This window comes from Sus scrofa, chromosome 9 (genome assembly GCF_000003025.6).
Source record: "Sus scrofa isolate TJ Tabasco breed Duroc chromosome 9, Sscrofa11.1, whole genome shotgun sequence".
Taxonomy (NCBI): Eukaryota; Metazoa; Chordata; class Mammalia; order Artiodactyla; family Suidae; genus Sus; species Sus scrofa.
The window spans coordinates 22,214,287-22,238,350 of NC_010451.4; the positions used below are offsets into that span (position 1 = coordinate 22,214,287).

Below are 24,064 nucleotides of genomic sequence, written 5' to 3' on the forward strand. Positions count from 1 at the left end.
CTCCGATTAGACCCCTAGCCTGGGAACCTCCATATGCTGCAGAAGCAGCTTAAGAAATGGCAAAAAGACAAAAATAAATAAATAAATAAATAAAATAAGGGCAGAGTAACTAAACACACAGAGACATGGATGCATGTACATGTAAGTGTTTGTTTCTTTCTTTCTTTAATTTCACTTTGGATCTTTGAAACATTCAATAAAGCTTTCTAAGGGCCTGGGGAGGGGGGGTCTGTATTCAGTAACTACTCGTCTAGTGTTTATTTGGGTGGCCGACGTCCATTTTCAGCCATCTGGACATATTTTTACTGATGACTAGCATGCATCTACTGGGCCAGGAGGATTAAGTGGCATAATGCATATAAAAGCATTTGTAATCTGTAAAGCGCTACAGAAATATAAGGTATTAACACTGTTATGGTTGTGATATTACCTCAAAAGGCACAGTAGTAAATTCTAAGCTTAAAAAACATCCTCCTTGTCTACTTAGAAATCAAGATTATGCAGCATTTTTAGAAATGAAATTTTCCCACAGGAGTTTTCACCACTGCCTCTTTCAATTGTTTTGCCACATAATCTAGCCTGCTATAGAAACTGCAAAAGTGTACAAATGGAAGTGTCAAGCTTATAACCACCTCTTAAAACTACTAGAGTAAATGTAGATACCGTTTTTAAAGTTTTGCGGCATATCATCTGGATTAAGGTTTTTTTTTTGTTTTTTTCCCTTTTCAACCACACCTATGGCACGTGGAAGTTCCTGGGCCAGGGATCAAAGCCACACCACAGCAGCTACCCAAGCAGCAGCAGTGGCAACACCACATCCCTAACCTACTGAGCCACAAAGGAACTCTTGGAGCAAGATTCTATCATGGGGATCAAAGGTTTATTTGCAATGGCTATTAAAAAAAAATAATGCTCTCTTTTAAGGTTGAGAGATTTGTACAAATAACAAGTGTCTTTTTGTTGTTTGATATATGAAGACATATGAACACTAAAAACACAGAAACCCCTAGCAAATTCAGCATTTTGTGCAAATAACTTAATCAGTGACCTAACAGCAGTGTCATTCACCTCCACATTAATTCTGTCCTCTCTCCTAGGGGTCCTAACCAGGAAATTAAAAAAAAAAAAATTCTACCTGCCAACATATGGGTTAAGGGACTCCAGCTTAAGATGGTTTTAATAGGTGCTGATTACACACCAGGTATTTTTGCAGGAACAGAGAACAGAGCAATGAATGAAACATTAAAATCTCTGCCCTCCTGGAGCTAACTTCCAACACAGACTACAGTGACAATAAACTGAGCGAATGAGAAAATTACACAGTGTATTACAAGGTAATAAGTGCACTTGACAAATACAAAGTGGGTAGGGAGTGGGAAGTATGAGTGGGAGTGTAGGTTTCAAGTTTAAATATAGTGTTTAGGGAAGTTTCACTGAGAAGGTAACATGCAAATGAAGACTTCAGATAAAGAATCCAGTGATGAGACTTTGAAAAACTAATGGTTTCCAAATGAGACAGGTTGGGGGGGGGGGATGCCCTGAGGGTTTGGGATGGAAATGCTATAAAATTTGGTTGTGATGATTGTTATACAACTATAAATGTAATAAAACTCACTGAGTAATTACAAAAATGAAATGAAAGCTTTTTAAAAAGAAAAGCTGAAAGAAATGAAAATAAAACTGATATCCTTAAATCAAAAAAAAAAAAAAAAAAAAAGGATCCATTGATGAAGCACCTGAGGGAAGATGTTTCAGGCAAAGTTAAGAGTGAATGCAAAGGCCCTGAGGTGGAAATGTGACTAGGATTTTTTTTTTCTTGAGGAACAGTGAGAGGATGATTGTGGCTGGAGTGGAGTAAAAGAGGAGAGGGGTCATAGGACACGAGTGGGGAGGAGAAAGGGGTGCATTGGAGAGTGCATAAGGATCGGAAAGACTGTGGCTTTTACTTTAAGGGAAATGGCAAGTCAGTTCAATGGATTCTGAAGCAGGAGCAAGGGTAAAATGCGTGTGTTTAGATGGCATTTGAAAGTGCGTAAGGATTGGAAAGACTGTGGCTTTTACTTTAAGGGAAATGGCAAGTCAGTTCAATGGATTCTGAAGCAGGAGCAAGGGTAAAATGCGTGTGTTTAGATGGCCGTCTTGAACCAAGTGTAATTTTTAAAAGGATGCTTTGTGATAGAGCAAATTATAAATTCACCACTTAGGCATCTAACTTCACATCTAATTTTATTTGTTCTGTTTGAGTTTGCGTGTGTGTGTTTCCTTTAATTTGTGTATTTGTATCTGAAGGGTTACTAAAATAACAATGTAGGAAGAAGGAAATAAATATGCTAAGGACAAAAATATAACATTTCATTTCAAATAGTAAAATAACAAATTAATCTCACTAACATCAAGTACAGAAAAGGGTATCACTTGTTATCATTATAATTATAATCAACATTTTAGAGATTTTAGTGAATGCAGTAAGTTCAGGAAGTGGCATAATTAGTATAAGCAATGGAGAGGAAGAGACTCAAGTAGTTTGCCTTGATAAAATGATCACATATCAGGAAAATTCAAACCCTCTGGAAAAAGCTACAAATAATAAAAAAAGGAATTCAAATATATAAACATCAAGTTGCTGTTCTCAATACTAGCAATAACTACCTAGACATTTTAAAATATGCTAAGAAAAACTATGAAGTCCATTAATAATGCAAAAAATACAAAATCTTTATAAAGAAATCTATCTTTATGGAAAGATGAAAAATATTAATAAAATTCGGTCTCTATATTTGGATTAGAACATTTAATATCATTAAAATTTTAATTCTTCAAAATTAATATTTAGGAGCCTAATTTTATAATCAGGAAAATAATCTTAAAGTTTTTATGGACCAAAAAATTTACCAAAATAATAAAATTATTATAAGAATAATTAGTGTGGCAAAACTTACTAGTTATTAAAGTGTATTAGAAAGACAGTGTAATAAAAACATTATGCTACTAGGATTAGAATAGACAAAACAATGATACCAAAGAGAAAATCTAAAATTATACATTGGTATACAGAAAATATATAGTTTTTAAAATGTAAAATTTAATATATGAAACACTGTTATTTCAGTGTGAAAGGGCTATTTATTTAATAAATTATGCAGGCCCATTATCTTAAAGAAAATGTTGGATCTCTTACTGCATAGATTTAATTTAAAAAATTATAATTGGATTAAATGAATAAAGATTAAAAAAAACATTCTCCCGGTTTCAGAGAAAAATTTTGGTCAAAGAAGAAATCTATAAGCTATAAAGAACCGTATTTGATTATGTACATAAAAAATGACAAAATTCAACATAATTTAATGTCAAAAAAAAAAAAACCACCTGGGAGGAAATGTGTGTGTCAATGATTCTAAGACCAAGAAGAAATGTGAGGATGAAAACAGCCAAGTTACTCATATTTGTTACCTGGGAGAAGGAATGGAAGGGAGTGAGGCAGGGTGTGAAGGAAGACCTAAGGAGAAAAAAAGAAATTCTAGAAAAATGGGGAAATATGCATTTGTCTAATGTCTACTTATTACTACTACACATTAAAATGATGCCTGGGCACCTTTCAAAGACAAATTTAAAAAGGCAAATGAAATGAAAACAAATATGTGATTTTAAGATTGGATGTCAGAAAACACTCTTTGTTACATCAATACAATGTCTGTGAAAACATATTAAAATAAATCAATACAAAATCCAGAAACTATAAGACCCAGTGCAAGACTGTGGAGCAATAGAAACTCTCACTCATTCCCGATAGGAATTCAAATGTAAGGTCACTTTGGAAGACAGTTTGGCAGTTTCTTCCCAAACCAAACATACTCTCACCATACAATCCAGCCATCATACTTCTTGGTATTTACTCAAAAGAACTGAAAACTTATGTCTAGACAAAAACCTGCACATGGATGTTTATAGCAGCTTTATTCATAATTGTTGAAACTCAGAGGCAAGCAAAATGTCCTTCAGTAGGTGAATGGATTAATAAGTGGTGGTACATCCAGACCATCCTGGAATATTATTCAGCACTAAAAAGAAATGAGCTATCAAGCCATGAAAAGACATAAGACAACTTTTCTTTTTTTTCCTTTTTATGGCTGTGCCTGTAGCATATGGAAGTTCCCAGGCTAGGGGTTGAATCAGAGCTGCATCTGTGACCTTGTGCACAGCTGGATCCTTAACCAGGGATTGAACCTGCATCCTCACAGAGACAATGCTGGGTCCTTAACCCACCGAGCCACAATAGGAACTCTTACATGAGGAAACTTTATTGCATGCTACTAAGACAAAAAAGGCAATCTGAAAATGTTGCCCACTGTATGATTCCAATCATAGGACATTCTGGGAAAGGCAAAACTATGGAGACAGCAAAAAGATTATTGGTTGCCAAGGGTTAGTGGGGAGAGGGTGATGAAAAGGCAGAGCATAGAGGATGTTTAGGTTGATGGAGATACTGTGCGTGATACTATAATGGTTGATACATGTCATTGTACACTTGTTCACACCCATAGCATGTACAATGCCAAGGGTGAGCCCTAAGGTAAAGTGTGAACTCTGGCTGATAATGATGTAGCCAAGTAGGCTCATCAGCTGTAGTGAATGTACTTGACGGTGGTGTCCCCCAAGTGTGTGGGCAGGAAGAATATGGAAAACTGCGGTACTTTCCTCTCAAATTTGCTATGAATCTAAAACTGTTCTAAAAGCAGTTTATTAAAATACATTTAAAAGCAAATAAGAAAACAGATTCAGGAGTCCAAAAATATTAAACTAAGAGAGTCTCAATAAATCACCTTGAGAGAGATTTGCATTTAGGTCTTAAAGATAGAAGGCAATAAAGCTTTCAAATGCTCTGAATTTCTAGTCAACATTCATCTTCTTAGTTGGCAAGTCAAATGCAAGGTCAGAGTGCTGAAGGAACGAAATCTGTTTCGTTTCCCTTAGAACGGAGCTAAAACCTTTGAAGCCTTCCTTTGAAACAGCATAGGCATGTGTTCAAACATGTTCATGGTATTCTTTGTCTCACCACTGTACTATTAATTTGACTTTTCCCATTGCAAGTGATTGACTGGTTGATCGTGTGTTTTAGCCTCATAGAAAGTGCTTCATTTTCAATGACGTGTTTTGCGAAGGCCAGAGGCTCACCACTCTGTACTAAAACCTGTGGAATAGACTTCTTCCATAACATCCTGGAGAGTGTGTCCTAGGTACTTACCTCTGCCCTCGACCATGGACTTTAGGTTGGCTTCCTTGCCAAGTGGCATGCGTTCATTCTCCTTTTCTGCTCTGTAAGAGCTTAAGACACCTGCATTTTACTTAGGCTTGACTGGAGTTGGCAGGAATCTTTTTTCTACTTCTGCAAAAGTGCCACACTTGACTGTCCTCAGCCAGAGCCATTCTTAAGTATTTATGTTAGGTACTAGAAAAACAAAAATTAATAAACCTTTGCCCATGCTTCAAGGATCTCACATTCCAGCAGAGAAGAGGAGGAGGAAAACAGAAAACCAGAATTGAAAAGTCATAGGGGTCTAAAGGGGGTCTCCGGAAGTCTCAGTAGTGTTCAGAGAGTCTTCGAAACTATTGAGGAATGGCTTACATTATGAACGGAGTTTCATCGGTAAAAGACAAGGAGGTCATTCCAAGGAGAAGACAGTGGAGGTGATAACTGTCTACCTGGTACGTTTGGGAAAATTATAAAAATTTGGGAAAGGCATTGAAGTGCATCAGTTCAAATACTTAGGTGACATGCATTGGCACGGATTTACCCATGGTGTTCTAAATGGATCCATGACTTACTAACTGTTAAATATTTTAATATCAACTCTGAGTAGAAAGGGTAATGATTGGCCTATTGGGTCATATTTTAAACAGGCATGGATAGCAAATTAGGGTTTGAATATAAAAGAAAAGAGGAGTCAACTAAGATTACTATTCAGAAGGATTATAGAATTAAATTTGTTTTTTAGAAAAATAACTCTCAAGAAAATGAGGGGGGATGGATAGAGGGAGAAAGGATGAATTTTTAATCTGTGTCATCATCCAGTCCAGTGTAGCAAGTGGGAAGAAAAAAAAGGAACTTTATTAGAAAGACTAACAGTTACACACAAACAGTATGTTCCTTATTAAATTTAGCACATTCTTTTATTTTAGATAAAAATTAAATCACTCAGGATTGAATAAGGAGATATTTCTAATGCATTGTATGTTCTGATTTCTTTGGACATTATGTTTCAGGATGCTGAAATCAAAAATAGCTCCTTTGTTCTTGGTCTTCTCTCCACTGAAAAACACAGCTCTTAAACCTGTCCCAACACCTCTAGAACTTTCTGATCCCACGACCCAGCTGGCACCTCAAAACCTCAAGGAGAATTGAACAGAAAGTGGAATTCATGTGAAACCATGACCACTGCTGAATAAATATTCAAAGCATAAGTCCTATTAAGTTATGTAAGTAAGGAGAGCCAAATTCATAGATGGAAAAAAAAAAAAAACAAACAAAAAACCAAAACAACTTCTAGATCAAGGGTCAACAAATGTGTTTTGCAAAGGCCAGATAGTAAATATTTTTGCTTTTATGTGAAATATAGTCTCTGTTACAATCACTCAACTGTACTATTGTAGCCTCAAAGCAGCCATAGACATTGTGTAAAGGAATGTGGCTATTTTTCAATAAAACTTTATTTACAAAAATAGGAGGCAAGCTGGATTTGACTCCTGGGCCTCAGTTCGCCAGCTACTGCTGTAGAATGATTTATCCCAGTGTCCTCCAACGAAAAGAAACATGTACATAAAACAGTCACTCTACCAAAGCATATTAGTCTTCCAGAAAACATATGAAGAACAAATGAATTTCATCTGGTTTTACCACAGAACAACATTTTGTTTGCCTTTGTTTCTTCACAGATGTTTGATCATTCTTATAAACAACTTGAAACTTTTCACTTTCCTGAAAGCTAAACTTTAGCAGAGTGTTTTCATAATAAATTGTGCACAGAAAAATAGTAATGTAGATTGAATAGTAATGCCAGATTGAATAATCCACCTAACCTTTGAGAATGTTGGATTGCTCTAGGTTTTATGTATCTTACTAAAAAAAACAAACAACAAACAAACAAAAATAAAAAACAAAACCTCTCAAAATAAACTTTAATTGTTATTTTTTTCTTTCTTTCTTTCTTTTTCTTTCTTTCTTTTTTTTTTTTTTTTTTTTTTTTTTTCGTCTTGTTTGAGCCGCAGCTATACATAAGGAAGTTCCCAGGCTAGGGGTCAAATCCGGGCTGCAGCTGCCGGCCTACGCAATGCGGGATCTGAGCCATGTGTGTGAGCTACGCCACAGCTCATGGCAATGCCAGATCCTTAACCCACTGAAAGAGGCCAGGGATTGAACCTGCATCCTCATGGATATTAGTTGGGTTTGTTACTACTAAGCCACAATGGGAACTCCAATATTTTTTATTAAAGATAGACTATTTTAGTAATAAAGAAAAAATACTTTATGCCATAAGGATAAAATTTATACTGGAATTCAGGATTATCAAATATCTGGATAGTTTATCACAGTGGTTAAGAATACAGACTACCTTCTACTGCCCTCTCTGCCACTTTCTGCCTGTGTGATCTTGAGCAAATCCATTGTCTCTCTGTGCCTCAGTTTCCTCAGCAATAAAATGAGGTTAATGACAATAGCTTTCAAATCAGATTGTTAGAAAAAGTCAATACAATAATACATGAAAACCGATCACTTAGGACAATGCTTGCTCCACAAAGAGCTCCAGAAAGAGCTATAATTATCAATTATTTTACAATTTCATCTCAACATATTTTAGAGGTGCAATCAGCCTTAAAGCTACCAGACCCCTTAAGATGTAGATGCCTCTAAAGCTCCAGCTCACACACTGGAAGAGCTTTTGAAGACATCATTTGGTTTCATCTCTCACACAGGAATCCTTCCTTGACCAATAATATCAAGACCTTCTGTTTTCCTTCTGGGTATTTCTGGTTGTCAGATCCATAGCATCTGCAAAGCAACTGGTTTCATTTAAATTTCAGATGGTGACATTAATGAGACAAATGATGTCTCTGGGCTTCCAAGTCATCCTCCATAAGGTGAAGTTAATATTATCCTATCTGCTTCAGAAGGGACTTGTGAAAGAGAGAATTTATCTCACTCTTCACATTTTATTTATTTATTTATTTATTTTTGTCTTTTTGCCTTTTCTAGGGCCGCTCCCTCGGCATATGCAGGTTCCCAGGCTAGGGGTCTAATCAGAGCTGTGGCCGCCGGCCTGAACCAGAGCCACAGCAATGCGGGATCCAAGCCGCATCTGTGACCCACACCACAGCTCACGGCAATGCCGGATCCTTAACCCACTGAGCAAGGCCAGGGATCGAACCCGCAACCTCATGGTTCCTAGTCGGATTCGTTAACTACTGAGCCACGACGGGAACTCCACCACTCTTCACATTTTAAAAAGGAGTATCTCTCCGGGAGAGAGAAAAAAAAAAAAGCATGGGAGGAAAACACACAGCTTTTCTACTCCACCACCCTCTTTCTGCTCAGGGGAATGAGTGACTTATCAGTCAGGTAAGACTGCAGAAAGAGTTGAGCAGGTGTGACTCAGCTTCTTCTTTGAAGCAATCTGTCACTCTGAAACTAAGCATTTTCCTACTGTCACTCTTAAGGCCATCTTTGAAAGCAGGAAATTTCTGCATTGTCCAGCCCTACCTGTGACTCTGAGGCTTCAAGCCAGCGTGAGGAGGTCTATTTGATCACAGACCAAAGATTTGGTCTCCAATTAGCTAAGATACACTAATCTCAATGCCTCGCTTTCATTGGCTTTTAATTTGAAATCAAGGCTGTTGTTTAAACAACCTTTAAAACCCTAATGGAAGGAATTCATTACAATAGTTGATGTGACAGTACATGTACAAATGTTGAATTTGCTGTTAAGAGCACTTCTTCATGACAGTATAGCCAAATCTTCTTCCTCTCCCCATTGTTTATAATGGATAGCATAATATAAAATAAGGATAAGATGTGAAACCACTTACTAACATTAGTTTTCTTGGTTCTCTAATCTCTAGTGACAACTTCTTAGAGCACTAGCAACCGGCTCCCCCCACAACAACACATGTGTGCACGCATGTACACACACACACACGCACACACACACACACACACACACTCCCTTCTTGCCTTCAAATTTACAAAGGAAAGAGGGGGGTTACTAAGCGAGGTTCCTGTTTTCAAACTTTTAAACATACCTACCTTTGCCCCGACATAATTTTTTATTTCTCTTCCAGTTCTGGAGTTGACCTTCTCAGCTTGTCCCCTATATCTTCACTTCAAATGTCACTCGTTCCCACATTTTTAAGGATTTTATACTCTAATTGCCCCTCTCCCATTTGTTAAATCCTCCTAGTCTACTTGGATCCTGCATTAAACCACCAATTAAACAAATAAGAAACCCCTCCGTGACTGGCCCAAGAGTCATTAAAAAAATGTGAAGAAAATAGCTAAAAAAAAAAAAAAGTTTGGCATTTTTATAAAATGCCATAAGTAAAGTAAAATTAAACAAGAAGAAAAATATTTGCTACACATGTCAGTGAGCCACTTTCCTGAATTTATAAAGCACTTTTATATAAACCAATAAGGAAAAATAAAGACAAAAAAATGGACTACGTGCATGATTAGGTAGCTAGCAGAAAATATAAATATATATCACTTACTGATTGAAAAATAAAAGAGGTACAATCTCACTCATAATTAAAGAACTACAAATTAAAATATTATGATGCAACACCAAAAATCTGATAGTACCACGTGTTGCTATGGATGTGGAAGTATGTGCTTTTCATTGTATAGCTTTGTTCAATGTTTAAATTATTTGTCATGATCATAAACTATATTTTTGGAAAAAATAAAATATTATGTTAAAATAACCCCTCTCTTGATCTCATTTTCTCTTAATATACAGTCTCATCATTATTAGTTTAACTTCCCAAAGCAGTGGCATATATGCCCTGAGTTCATTTTCTCACCTATTCACTTCTTAGCCACTTCATTCTGACTGTTTTCATTCTCCATTCAGCAAAATCATCAATTACTTTCACTTCAATAAATCTAAAAGGCCCTCTTAAAATCATCTGCACTTGATTTCCTAGAATCACTTGACACTGGTGGTCTCTTGTTTAAACATACTCTTCCACTGGTCACAATACTCCCTGAGTTTTCCTCCCCCATCTCTGCATTTGCTTTTTCTCTGTCTTTTCCTTTAAAGAGTTCACCTTTTTTCCCCAATCATTAGATTTTGAGGTCCCTCAACGCTTCATTCTTAGACTTTCTCTTTTAATTCTGTACACCCATATCTTCCATTCATAAAGCTAAACTGTTTGGATGATTGGCTCATTTTTATTTACAGCCTATATATCTTTTTTGAGCTCTAGACTTACATATTTTTCTGCTTTCTTGGCTATTTCTATGTTTGAAATGCACATTAGGTCAACTTCCCCAAAACTGAACTCATGATCTGCTCTCTACCTCAGAACTGATTCTTTTCCAATTGTCTTCATTTTGGTAAAGGTACCATCATCTATCTTGTTATTCAATATATGAATCTAGGAGTCACCCTTGACATCTTTCCTATACTCCTTAATTTCCAACACATCACCAGCTCTTACAGATTTTTTCAACTTATTGAGGTGACATACAAAAAGTTGTACATATTTAATGTATACATTTTGGATGAATTTGGACATACACATATACCCCTGATATCATTGCTGCAAACAATGTAATAAGCATATTGTAATTAGTACGTCTTGGTCTGTTACCTTTTCATCAGCCTCACTGCCTTAGTTTACGGCAGTACAATTTTTGTTAGAGTACTGGTTCCCCTATATCCATCTTACCTCTTCTAATCCATGAGCCACAGCCCTAGGGGTTATCTTTTAGAAAATCACACCTATTATATCCTCATACTTACAAAGAAAGTCTTCTCCAATGATGGAATAAACACCGAAATACTACAAGGCTGAAAATACTGTCTCTTAGCTTCCTCTCCAAATTTCTTCACACAGGCTTTCCTTATTCTCTAAGCTCAACGCATATGGTTCAGAATTTTTCATATGGTCTGAGGCTGATGCATCTAAACAATGGGCTGTTTATAGACTGAACGTTATGCAATTAATCTGGTCTTCCCAACTCAAAAGAAGATAAGCAATTAAATAATTCCAGGCAAAGTGGGACACACTTTGGCTGGCTTTATTTGAATTACAAATTCATCATAAAAATTCCAACAATTTTTAAGGCATTATACTAAATTTATTTAATTTTCAAAGGATAACCTAAAACAACAAAAACAAAAGTAAAACAAAATAAAATTGAACTTATCATAAACGCACAAATGTTTATGTTGCTAAAAGACTTCTCTCTTTATGATACTTTGAATGGCCACTAGGATAAGAAACTAGTGTGATCTTGTCCAGTCATTCAACCTCTTTGAAGTTCATTATTCTCCAATATAAAATGGAGATATTATTACAAAATTTAAGGCATTTAAAACTTGACACATATGATATTGCCTAGAACATTAAATCCCCCCCCTTTCCTCTCCTCCTTCCTTCTTCCTTTCCTCTCAGCTCCTCTCATCATCTCCTCTTCTGCACCCTCCCATGCTGCCCTCTCTCCTTTTCTCCTAACACATAACAGGAACTCAATGAAAATAACTTTTTTTAACCTAATAAAAGATGAGCAAAAGATATATTGTGATGGATCACTAAAAAGAAATATATAATTGCACTTCAGCATAAGAAAATAAAGCTTAACCTTATGCATAACAAAATAAATACAAATTGAATTACACTGATATACCATTTGTCAAATATCACATTGGAAAGCTTGACACACATCTTCTCAGAAAAGGTGTGCAGAAAGAGCTACATTCCATGTATTACCGAAGGGAAAACAACATTGGTTCAATGCTTATGGTGGGGAATTTGACAATATCTAATAAAACTACCTATGCATTTATCTTTTGATCTAGCTGATCCCACTTCCAAGAATCTACCATGAAGATTTATCTCTATAAAAGAGATACCTATAAAAGAGCACCTGCCTGTGGTTATATAGTACAATATAATTTATAGTAATAAAAGACTGGAAACAACCAAAATGTCTATGGTGATAGGAACTCACTGAACAAATTGTGATATATTCTGTGGTAAAGTATTAGCCAAGCCCTTCTGCATGAGTATTTAACCTCTGTCCAACTGTCTGGCATTGTATTCCTGGCAACTTGGTAAAAGTAGAATCTCATCTATACTCCAGCATTATTGCCTCTAATAAAAATGACCTCTGACTGGTACATTGTACCTAGAATTGGGGGGGGGGGCTGCAAATAAATTATACATATCTTTATATTTATAAATATAAATACAAAGAAAGTAGCTTCTTTTTTCATATTAAAATTAAATGACACTGAATGGCCCAGTGGAAGATAAATATACTTATTTACAAAGAGCATAAATTTGGAATAAATACTCTGGTGATATACAAGGATAACGACTAATGTTTACTTCTGTGTAACAGCTACTATCATAGTTTTATTAGAACAATAGTTTGTAATTCTATCCACAAATATATTTATTAGAGTAAGGACTTATCTTTTCCATCCTGAAAACTATTGATGTAGCATGACCTCCTATTATGAAACACTGGTAAACAGCCCATACATCTCAACAACTCAATCAAAAAATAAGCAGAAGACCTAAATAGACATTTCTCCAAAGAAGACATACAGATGGCCAACAGCCACATGAAAAGGTGCTCAACATCACTAATTATTAGAAAAATGAAAGTCAAAACTTCCGTGAGGTACTCTCTCACAGTGGTCACAATGGCTATCATTAAAAAGTCTACAAATAACAAATGCTGGAGAGGTTTTAGAGAAAAAGGAAACTTCCTGCACTGTCAGTGGGAGTGGGAGTGGTGTAGGCACTATGAAAAATAATATAGAGTTTCCTCAAAAACTAAAAATAGAAGTACCATATGATCTGGCAATTCCACTCCTGGGCATATATCTGGACAAAATTATAATTCAAAAAATATATGTACCCCTATGTTCACAGTAGCACTATTCACAATAGCCAAGACATGGAAACAACCTAAATGTTCACTGACAGATGAATGGATAAAGATAATATGGTACATATATACAATGGAATATTACTCAGCTATAAAAAAGAATGCGATAATGCCATTTGCAGCAAATGGATGGACCTAGAGATTATCATACTAAGTGAAGTCAGTCAGAAAGAAAAAGACAAATGCTATATAATATTACTTATACGTGTGATCTAAAGTATGATAAAAGTGAACTTATCTACAAAATAGACACAGACTCACAGACATAGAGATCAGATACGTGGCTCCCTAGGGAGAAGAGGTGTGGAGGAGGAATAGAGTGAGAGTTTGGGGTTAGCAAATGCAAACTATTATGTATATAATGGATAAACAGCAAGGTCCTACTTTATAGCACAGGGAACATGTTCAATATCCTGTGATAAGCCACAGTAGAAAAGAATATACATATACATATATATATATACACACACACACACACATATATATATGAATCACTTTGCTATACAGCAGAAATTAACACAACATTGTAAATCAATGATACTTCAATTAAAAAAACATTTTAAAAGCTAAAACAAATAGCTTGAAATCAATAACCTCTGGGGGGAAAAAAGAAACATTGGTGATAATTCCCAAATAGTCTTGAAATCTAAGTACATTTCCTCTTCTGTCCTGGGAACAACCCTCACAATGAAGGACAGAAATTCTTCACTCAAATAGCTAAATGGTTTTAGTTAATCATAGACAAGACAAAACTTGTTTAAATTGCTAATTTTCTAAAAAAAAATCAGTCCCTGCTTCCAAGTTAATATTTACGTTTACAGCTTGTAAATAATATATCTCAAATAATATTTTCTCAAGTCAAGAACTAAAACACTGTATCCGTTCTAGAAAAATAATCATCTGTAGCAATGTCCTTACTGTTCAGATTATTGATCTCATCCTGCTGTCAGGGCTAAAGTGTTTAGCAAGACTATTTCCGGGACCTGGACAGGACATTTTTATTGGCAGTGAGACAGCAGGATATCCAGAGCTCAACTGAGAAGACGCAGTGGCCAGGTCTATATCACTCTTAACATTCTACAGATGTGCAGTACAGATGGTGAGATATGCTGATAGATGAGCTTGTCTTGGCAGCAGAGTTATCTTAGTCCTGTTGAACATTTCAGTTGAATGACCTATTACACATGTCTGTCCCAAGGCAGCTGGATAGATTTTTAAGTAACTGTAGCTGTTAAACGTGGAAACCTTTAGGAAGTTCTGAATGTTGGGTCTTTTCTCTTAACTTGGACTTCTAACTTCTGAGAACTACCCATTTAAGTTTGAACTGGGGATAGGGGAAGGAAGGAGCATAGAGACTGGGGGAGTATACTTCCAAACAAAATAATGTTAAAACACTAGAAGGAGTTAAAGGGTGAGTTGAATAGGAGTTTTTAGAAGGGAACATTAATATAAAAATGCTAACTTCAATTAGAATTATCTAGGATAGTTTTTTTTTTTTTAAATGCACCAAGGATCTATGAAGAACCAGAGATTAGCTATCAGATTCTAACGTCTCCCATTTCTATGCTATAGGATACAGGCTAGTAGAAAAAAGCACAAGATTGTGAGTCATGGTCATCAGGCTCTTGTGTGACCTTGACCATGTCATTCAAACTTTTGGGGTATCAGTTTCCTCATTTGTAAAATCAGAGTGAACAGATGTTCTAAATACTCTTACAACTATTAAATTTTCTTTTCTGCTTTGTATGCTAGACCTTCACTTTTATGAACAGGAATATTTTAAACTTACGAAGAAGCAGTAGAACACAATGCTGAATGCTCAGGCTTTAGAGTTACATAGACATTTTAAATTTTGCCTTCATTGCATATATCTATATTTCCCTGTCCCTATCATTATTACTCAGTATTGATTGAGTCTTAGAGTCTGTCTATAAAATTGAGATGATAAAAGTTGTTCTTAGATTTTTTCACAGCACTTATGATCTTTTATCTAATTCATCATCTGTAAGGTCCACAAAGTAATGATTATTGTCTATTTTGTTCACTGATGTATTCCAAGCATCTTAACAGATACTAGCCACTCAATATTTGTCAGATGAATAATTAAATGAAACCGTGAATAAAAAAATATTGCCTGCCATGTCATTAAACAAAGGATGTTGCAGCCATCAACTTATCGCATTATAGCGTCCTCAACAGTGGACCCTGAGGGGACTCAGGATGGAACAGGATGCCCGCCATCTAGGAGTCAACTGCTGCAGCCACCCCTAATGGTGCACCAGAGGAGACTCAGGATGAGAAAGCGCAGGATTCCGACCCCAGACAGCTGAGGTGCATATCAAAGCCCAGATTTCAGTGAACCCAGACCCTTGCATCTTTCCATACACAGAAAAGAGCTAAATTCCTTAACTTCAGATATCTGATTTTCTTTAACAATAATCTTTTCATGTTTCATCTACCTGGTCTTTGTTGCAAAAACTCCTATATATTCTGGCTCCCTCCCTTACCTCTTGGGAGCAGTTTCTCAGAGTTATCTGAGATGCCATGTCCTGGGCTTAAGTCCTCAGTTTTGTTCAACATATAAAACATAATTCTCAACTTTTACGTTTTTGCTTTTTTTTTTTCCAGTTGACAAAACAATGCATGTAAAGCAATTAGGGCAGTAACTGGCACACAGCATTTGATAAACAATCCTATAAATTGTCCTGATAAATGCTTTTATTAATATTTACAGTGGTGTTTACCTATGATGAAGTAGGAATGGAAGAAGTAGGGATTTCAAAGAGAAGATAAAAGGGGACAAAGGACCATACTGTTGTTTCTAAATATTTGAAAGAGTGTCATGTCACTTTCAAAGAAAAGAACATCATCCAGGATGTGGAAACTACAGAGAGATATTTTTAAAATTCAGAGAGAGGAAGATTTTGCTAACAAAGTTGCTCAAAGATGAAATGAACTGGTGCTCAAGAAAATGTTGAATTACTATTAGCCAATCAATGAAGAGATTAAGGAATCCAATTAAAGGTGATAAATATATACTTTCATGAATACAATGATTTGGAAACAACTACTTATAAACAGCATATACAGAATAAATTTTAAAATACACAAAACACTGAATTTTGGCCTTAGGATACTGCTGGGAATAAAATCAGATGAAAAATGGCAAATACAATAAATGCCAATCTATTTTTCTTAGGTATGTATGATTAAAAACCATTTGTTGATATAAGATATGGCTGAAAAACAAGTGCTGCTGATTGTCTTATTAATGCTGGCAAAGCAGCAGATAGGAGCTAGAGCAACAGAATCCCTTATCCCCTTAAAGAAACACAGGACTGTTTAAAGCCAGCTTTTTTCTTTCTTTTTCTTTTCACCCCACTGGTAACCCTGTACTTTGGAATTTAAGAACACTGACAGTGGGCATGTTCCTGGGTTGTATGAAACTAACTAATGCATCATTCTTGCCAACTATGGGTGATTTTAGACAAAATGTATGACATCGACGAGAAAGGAATCTCACTCAATATCATTTTTATGAAGGAGAGTTGGCCTCATATAAAACAGTCCCATCAATCTACTGCCATCATCTCAGACAGAAAAGAATTAGGTACATAAAGTGCCTGTCATAAAATGTAGCCATGCAGGAGCTAAGTCTGAGCACAGAAGGTCAGCTAAGCATTTAGAAAATAAAAGAAGCATGTTTTCTTTAATGAGCCATCCAAAGGGAATAACAAGTGAGTTGGCGTCCTATTTTGAACAATACTACTAAGAAAGATACGATGGTATCTGAAGGTTTCTCTATTCTTTCAATTGGCTACCCATTGAGAAAAGATAGGAGACAACAAGGTAACTTTTTAAAGGTATGAAATGGTGAACTACATTCACATGTCCAAACTATCGTGTTGACTCACTGATTATGATTAATTTTCTGTGGCATCTTGACTGGGCCATAGGGTGTCTAAACATTTGGCCAAACATTCTATCTATGAGAGTGTTTCTGGATGAGATTAACGTTTTTATGGGTAGCCTATGTAATGAAGATTAGTCTCCCTCCTTGGGTGGGCCTTGTCCAATCACTTGAAGACCTGAAAAAAAAAGGCTGAGTAAGAGGGAACTCCTCCTTCATGATTGCTTGGGTCTTTCTGGGTCTTGAAATGCAACATTGTCTTTTCTTGGGTCTCAAACCTGCCAGCTTTCAGACCAGAGCTATAATACTGGCTTTCCTGGTATCTCTTTCTATAGATACACGCCATTGTTTCCGTTTCTCTGCAGAACCCTAACTCATACACTGATGCAACAGGATCAGGAGGAAATGAGCTGAGTTGTGTCAATCAAGTGGATTGTCCAGGTCATTAAAGTCAGACCCTGTCGAAGTTAATCTTTTAGAAACTTGTCTGCTAACAATGTGAGTGATCAGGCAATGTAATAACACTTTTGCACTATAAAATAATGAGCCAAATTGCCAATGCTTTTTCTCAAAGAAATTCCTCACTTTCAAGCAACAAATTCTATGATTCTACCCTATAAAACAAGCTTAGGTAGCCACTCTCAAAATCAGTTTCAGAAGAAACAGCCTAGTGTTTGACATGTGTTTATTTCTCAAGAGGATTATGCAACTATTTAAGAACCGTTCTCATTTCCTTACAATTATTTTTTGAGGACTTAAGGACTTATCATTTTCGAATGTTGACTCCTGTCATCAACACTAATCAGCACATGGCTTACTTATTTTCCAGGATTATTTCCAGACTTTGATGTTTTATGATTTTTAAATTGTCTACTTATTTTCCATGACTATTTCCAGACCCTGGTGTTTTATGATTTTTCAACTCTTCTTCCACTACACAGATTAAGCTTCCAAAGCATGTCCTTAGGCACCAACAGATACCCTTGGATGCCACCAAATTCCTAACGTTACCTCCATGTGAATTTCCTCATTGTCACTTACCTGCCCAGAAGCAGGAATTCTCCCGCCAGACCCAGGCGCCTCATGGCCATCAGCAGACCTCTCACCGTCATGCCCTCACAGAAGCAGGCCACCACCCGGGCCTTGGGCAGGTGACTCCTGAGCTTCTTCAGCAGTTTATCGAAGCTTTGCTCTCCTGCGTTGCTGTAGATTTTGTAAGAGTGAGCGATGCAAATCCCTTCCTTCGCTGACATGTCTTTGAAAGCTTCCATCCCACTTTCTCCATAGTTGCCTGTGTGAAAACAGAGAAGCAGAGGGGAGAGTGTTGGATTCACTGGGTAGAGCTAGAAGGCAAAAGTGCTGGGAGCATGAAGGTCACTTGTCAGTGTTGGACTTGGAACCTGAAGACCTGAGGGAGTTTTAGCTCTTTCACTGACTTGCTTATTTGGGCCATTTACAATGGAACTACACTATACATACATGCATTGAACTTAAAAACATTTTTTCACTAAGAGAGAATAATACACAAAGTATGAGCATCCAACTGCCACTTTGACTAAAAAAAAAGCTCATATTCTAGTGTAAGATGATGCAAAACATTTATCTGCTGTTTTTTCATTCTATCTAATTTCCTTTTGTTTCTCATTATACAATCTTCTCATCCCATAGGTTTACATTTTTGTATTTAAAAACACGGTACATATATGCAGTACAAATACTTATGCAGGGTAGATGTTGTACAAATATCTTAGAAAGCATATTTATAGAATATTATGCATATGGTTTACTAGTTCCAGATCCTTGATTGAGATGTTAGTCTTGTCATAGATAAATGTATAATCTTCTTTGAAACATTTAAAGTTTTATTATATCCATCATAAGTTAGTGGGATGGGAGAATGATTCCGAAGTCTTTTGCAAAATTTTGGGGTTAAGAGCCAATGGTGATCTTTTAAAATTATGCAAAGTGTGGATCTATACTGACGTCACTGATAGGCCAAGAAGTGTATCAAGATCTTTATATACATGACCTCGTTTAACTCTCAAAATAATATGCTGTGTATTATGATCTCCCTCTACAGACAGGAAAAAAGATGAGGTAGTAAGGTTTAAAGCTTCCTAGAGTTAACACAGCCAGTAGGTGGAAAGTTGCATTCCATTCACAGATCTGACAAAGAGCAGATTCTGTGCCCTCCATTCGGCTATGGTTGACTTTGAGGAGACTTGCAAGTCCAATTATATCTGCATTTCTCTTTCCCATTTAAAGGTCATGATACCTCAATTTTAGATATTTTTGGAGCCTTTTTAAGGCCCTATATATCATGACAAGTTTATTTTCTGAGTTTGCAAAAGACTAGGTGCATGAAGGGGATTGATTTGAAGAATACAAGAGACGACTACACGACAACCAAGTTGTGGGGCATATAATGATGTAATGGGCCTAGCAATCACCTAGATCTAGGAATTGGAATTTCTTCAGGAAGAGGTGACCACAAATATATAAGGGAGTACAAGTTGTTCAATTGCACACAATTCACTATATGATCACAGTAGAGACAACTTGTAAATAACTATATCTGTGTAACATTGTGGTTTTTGAAAAGTCAGTACATATATATGAGCTAATGCTCCTTGCATCAACTCTACGACAAAGGTGCTATTATCTTCGCTTTGCAACTGATAAAAATGAAGTGTGTGTTTATGAAGTTGATGGCAGGGTCTTTGAACATCTTCTTCTCCCTGCTGGCCCTGTGTGTGCTCCATCATAGCACAGGTGCTCTGCTGCAAATGAGATCCTCAGACTTTGAGGGTGGGTTTTTGTGTAGTTTTATCTTCCTGAACAAACTGTAAAGGGCAAAGCAGAGCAGGCCAGCTTGAGTTCAAGCCAAAAACAGTGGTAGGCCAGCTGCATTTTTCCCTCCTCTCTGGAATTAAAGCAATGAGAAGCCTCTGTGATGATGGCAGGTAAGCAATGTAGCAATTTTGCAATTAACAGAGTTTAAAGGGCTCTCCCTGAAAAATGTGCCAAGGGTCTTAAATTACTAGTCTCACGCTAATCTGAGTAATCTATTATTCTCTGATTATTTTTAGCTAACTCTATTTTCAACTGACTGTCTTGCACTTAATGCTTTGATTAATGCTGGAGCATCTGCATAAATAATTTGATACTAGGTGCATAATGATTGTGATGGCAATAATGGACTATCTCAAGACATTCATAGTTGAACAAGAAAAAATATATGACAAATTTATACTCTTTAGCACTTCTTGTTGCTTTAATTCAACCTTGTTTTGACATTTTTTGTTTATACTCTAAATTATATAGAAACAGCTTGTATTAGAGAGATCTGAGTTCTTATTCAGCTTAGATTGTCTCTAAATCTCAGCTTTATCACCTGAAAATCAGAGATAACCCTGCCTAAAATACAGGTATTTTTGTACATTATGTTGAACATATGTAAAATATATGACAGGTAGCTTGAATAGAATTATGTGCCCTATTGGGATTAAAAAAAATATTCTAGACATAGTTAAGCCACTCTCTCAGAGCATCTAATACAAATAATGGAGGAAATAGCATTAATACTGAACATCGGAATGAAAAATAAGCTTAAACTGGTGAGGGAAATATGATTTCTCAGAGAAAAGCCCAAGCAGTATTCTCTAAAATTAAAACAGGAAACAGTTGTAATATACATGTAACATAGTAATTCTGATTCAATAAAAGAAACCCATTGTAAGCTGGGAATTAAAAATGGGAATATGTATTCCAATAAAATGGGAAGCTTGAAGTATTTAGATTTTCAGTAATCGATACAATGATTATATTTTAGAATTGCACATTTAAAAATAAAGGAGAAACTGTAAATTTCATAGGCTTCTTGAAGAAAATAAAATCGATTTCAGGCAATATGTAGAAAGCTAAGAGAAAATAACCTAAGGAAGCAAAGATCTACTTTTCCAACAAAGAAACAAGGATGGGAGTTCCCACCATGGCGCAGTGGAAACAAATCTGACTAGTATCCATGAGGAGGCAGTTTCGATCCCTGGCCTCACTCAGTGGGTTAAGGGTCTGGCATTGCTGTGAGCTGTGGTGTAGGTCACAGATGCAGCTCAGACCCAGCGTTGCTGTGGCTCTGGCGTAGGCCAGCGGCTACAGCTCCGATTAGACCCCTAGCCTGGAAACCTCCGTGTGCTTCAGGTGCAGCCCTAAAAGGACGAAAAGACGAAAAGACAAAAAGACAAAAAAAAAAAAAAAAAGAAAAGAAAAAAGAAAAAAAAGAAAAGAAAGAAACATGGGTGATTGAAAAAGGAAGAAATGGTATAAAATATGAAATTAGTCTTTGGCTTCATTTTAAGCAACTGGGAAAAGTAAGAAGGAATTGTGAGTCATTCTTTAAGTAGCAGAGGATCTTTGGCCTTGGAATTATGAGAATAAAATGTGATCATAGCCCTACTTGACTCTTAGCTCTCATTATTTAATGTCATAATGATGCAAATGTCAATTACTGAGTTTCAACTATGTGAGTCCACATATAAAGTGAAAAACTCATTATGCAATAGAAAAATTATGTTATCAACCTTTACAATGAAAATTAAAGAAAAGCATTCCAGGTTGAAATATGGAAGCAGGCAGAGCTGATGGGAAGGAGAAGGGTATTAAAATGCTCTACTCACAATCTGAAAGTCAAGATATACAGAAAACAAAAGAGATTATTAACAGAACTATCTGAAGCAAAAATGAGATTGATCTAATAATACAATGATGTTGAGGAGAAATAAGAAGATATGTGATTTAAGAAATGTCTATTCTATTTTCCATAAATTAAAAACTGGGTATTAATGACTACCATGAGGAAACCATGGGAGAGGAGGGAGAAATTTGGAGGATGGAAATAACATAGGCACACTACTGTACAAAACACATAATTAACAAGAACCTACTGTATAGCACAGGGAAATCTACTCAATAGTTTGTAATAACCTGTATGGGAAAAAGAATACATATATCTGAATCACTTTGCTGTACACCTGAAATTAATACAACATTGTAGGTCAACTGTATGGCAATAACAATTTTTTTTATTTTTTTAAAAGAAGGCATTAAAAAAAAGTAAGTGTAGGCATTCCCATTGCGGTGCAGCGGAAACAAATCCAACTAGTATCCATGAGGGTTCAATCCCTGGCTTCACTCTGTGGGTCAGGGATCTGGCAAAACTGTGAGCTGTGGCGTAGGTCACAGAAGTGGCTCAGATCCTGCACTGCTGTGGCTGTGGCTTAGGTTGGCAGGTGTAGCTCCAATTAGACCTCTAGCCTGGAAATCTCCATATGCCATGGGTGCAGCCCTAAAAAGCAAAACAATTTAAAAAATTAAAAAGCAAGTATATATACATACTACTTGGAAATATGAAGGTGAAAATAAGACAAAAAACCTAAAATGTTTTTTACTTTAACCATTCTGCACTATATGATTTTGAAAACTATGAAAGTGCAAAAGCTTAATAAAACAAATTAAATAACTTACTTAAAAGTTATTGAAATTGGAAGGAAGATGCGTAAATTTTTAAATGGAATGCCAAGTAAAGATCACTGAATAAAGAAATTCAGCGTGCTGATACGGGGGATAAAATTCTCCTATAATTTCCTTGAGTCAAATGCAAAAGATAGATATTAATTTATAGCTTTTAGATATCCTCGTATATTTCTGCTGAGATATACTCCATGCAATTGTTCCAATACAATCTCTATAATGAAAAGAACTTGAGAATTTGAGAGTAGCTAATTTTATAAACAGCATTGTTATAGAACAAAATTAATCAGGATCAAATTCTATTTCAAACATTGTTTAGATATTGCTTTGTTTTGGTAAATGTTTCTATCACATCAGCTGGATTTGGCTACAATTGTTTTTCAAAGTTGCTTAATTTGTACACTTTTTTTTTTCTCATTTCATCTGCAGGATGAAAGCCTAATGCACAAAAATGTAAAATAGGATCAGGGTTATTCCTTTATTTCATGAGAGACAGCAATCTTGAAGCCATGGCAGAATGCTTAATTCACATTTATTCCAAGAGCAGATGCTCTACTTAAAATAATGTGAGTCATTTCCAGTATGCCAGAAGACTTTAGAACTGATATGGTTTCCACAGGATGTCACACATCTGAATTAAAATAGCAGAGTCCAGTTAATGCTCCTTCCTCCCGTTGAATGACCTTCTACTTGCTGCTCCTTTACTATCAAGCTCAAGGAACTCCCCTGAAATTCTTCCCTAACCTATGCATCGCTTTGCTTGTCTCTGAGATTGTCTATGTCTTCAGGACATGAACATTATTCACTTTTGTATTCTTATTTCCTCAAAGGCGCCTGGAAGATAACTGACATAAATTGAATAAAGAATAAAGGAATAAATGAACAGAAAAAGTAATTAACACCTACCGGGAATTAGCCAGATGAAAATAACTGTCCAATTGATTATCATTTACCCGCCATCAAAATTGTAACATGTGTGTCTAGAATATATCACTCTATTGAGTGGTTATATAATATTATTCTACTTAAAACCTGAAGAACAGAATTGTGCAATACTCAAAGCATCTAGATTTTTTCCCCTGGCTTCAATGTTCCCCTGGATAATAACAGATTCTAATATTTCAACCTCAACTGCTATTTAAAGCTACTTGCTTTCACTGTTACTAGTGGACCTATATTGTGTCAGCTGGGGCCCAGAAGCATCTGCCTCTATTTGCCTACAAAGTACACAGTGTGAACAAGACTTGCTAAATAACTTTAAAGCTTTCTTCTAACCTAAGAGAGATTACTTATTTGAACTTTATGTTTAAAGAACATATGGAACAATAATAACCAGACAACTACTATTGCAGGTGGCACCAATTCACTATCAGGAAATACTGTGCTACTAGGGCTTCAACATACTTTTTGGATAAAGATAATAAATCATGACAACATAGGTAGGCTATATCAAG

The 24,064-nt window shown here is 36.0% G+C and overlaps 1 protein-coding gene across 6 annotated transcripts in view; it reads right to left on the reverse strand.

Moving 5' to 3' along the window:
• The window catches only part of GRM5 (glutamate metabotropic receptor 5), a 523,779-nt gene that overhangs the window by 299,865 nt on the left and 199,850 nt on the right, over nt 1-24,064 (reverse strand). For all 6 annotated transcript variants that reach the window (XM_021102328.1, XM_021102327.1, XM_021102332.1 and 3 more), the window contains exon 3: nt 18,123-18,372. In XM_021102328.1, the coding sequence (XP_020957987.1) occupies nt 18,123-18,372 (250 nt within the window). The remainder of the gene's footprint in view (nt 1-18,122; nt 18,373-24,064) is intronic.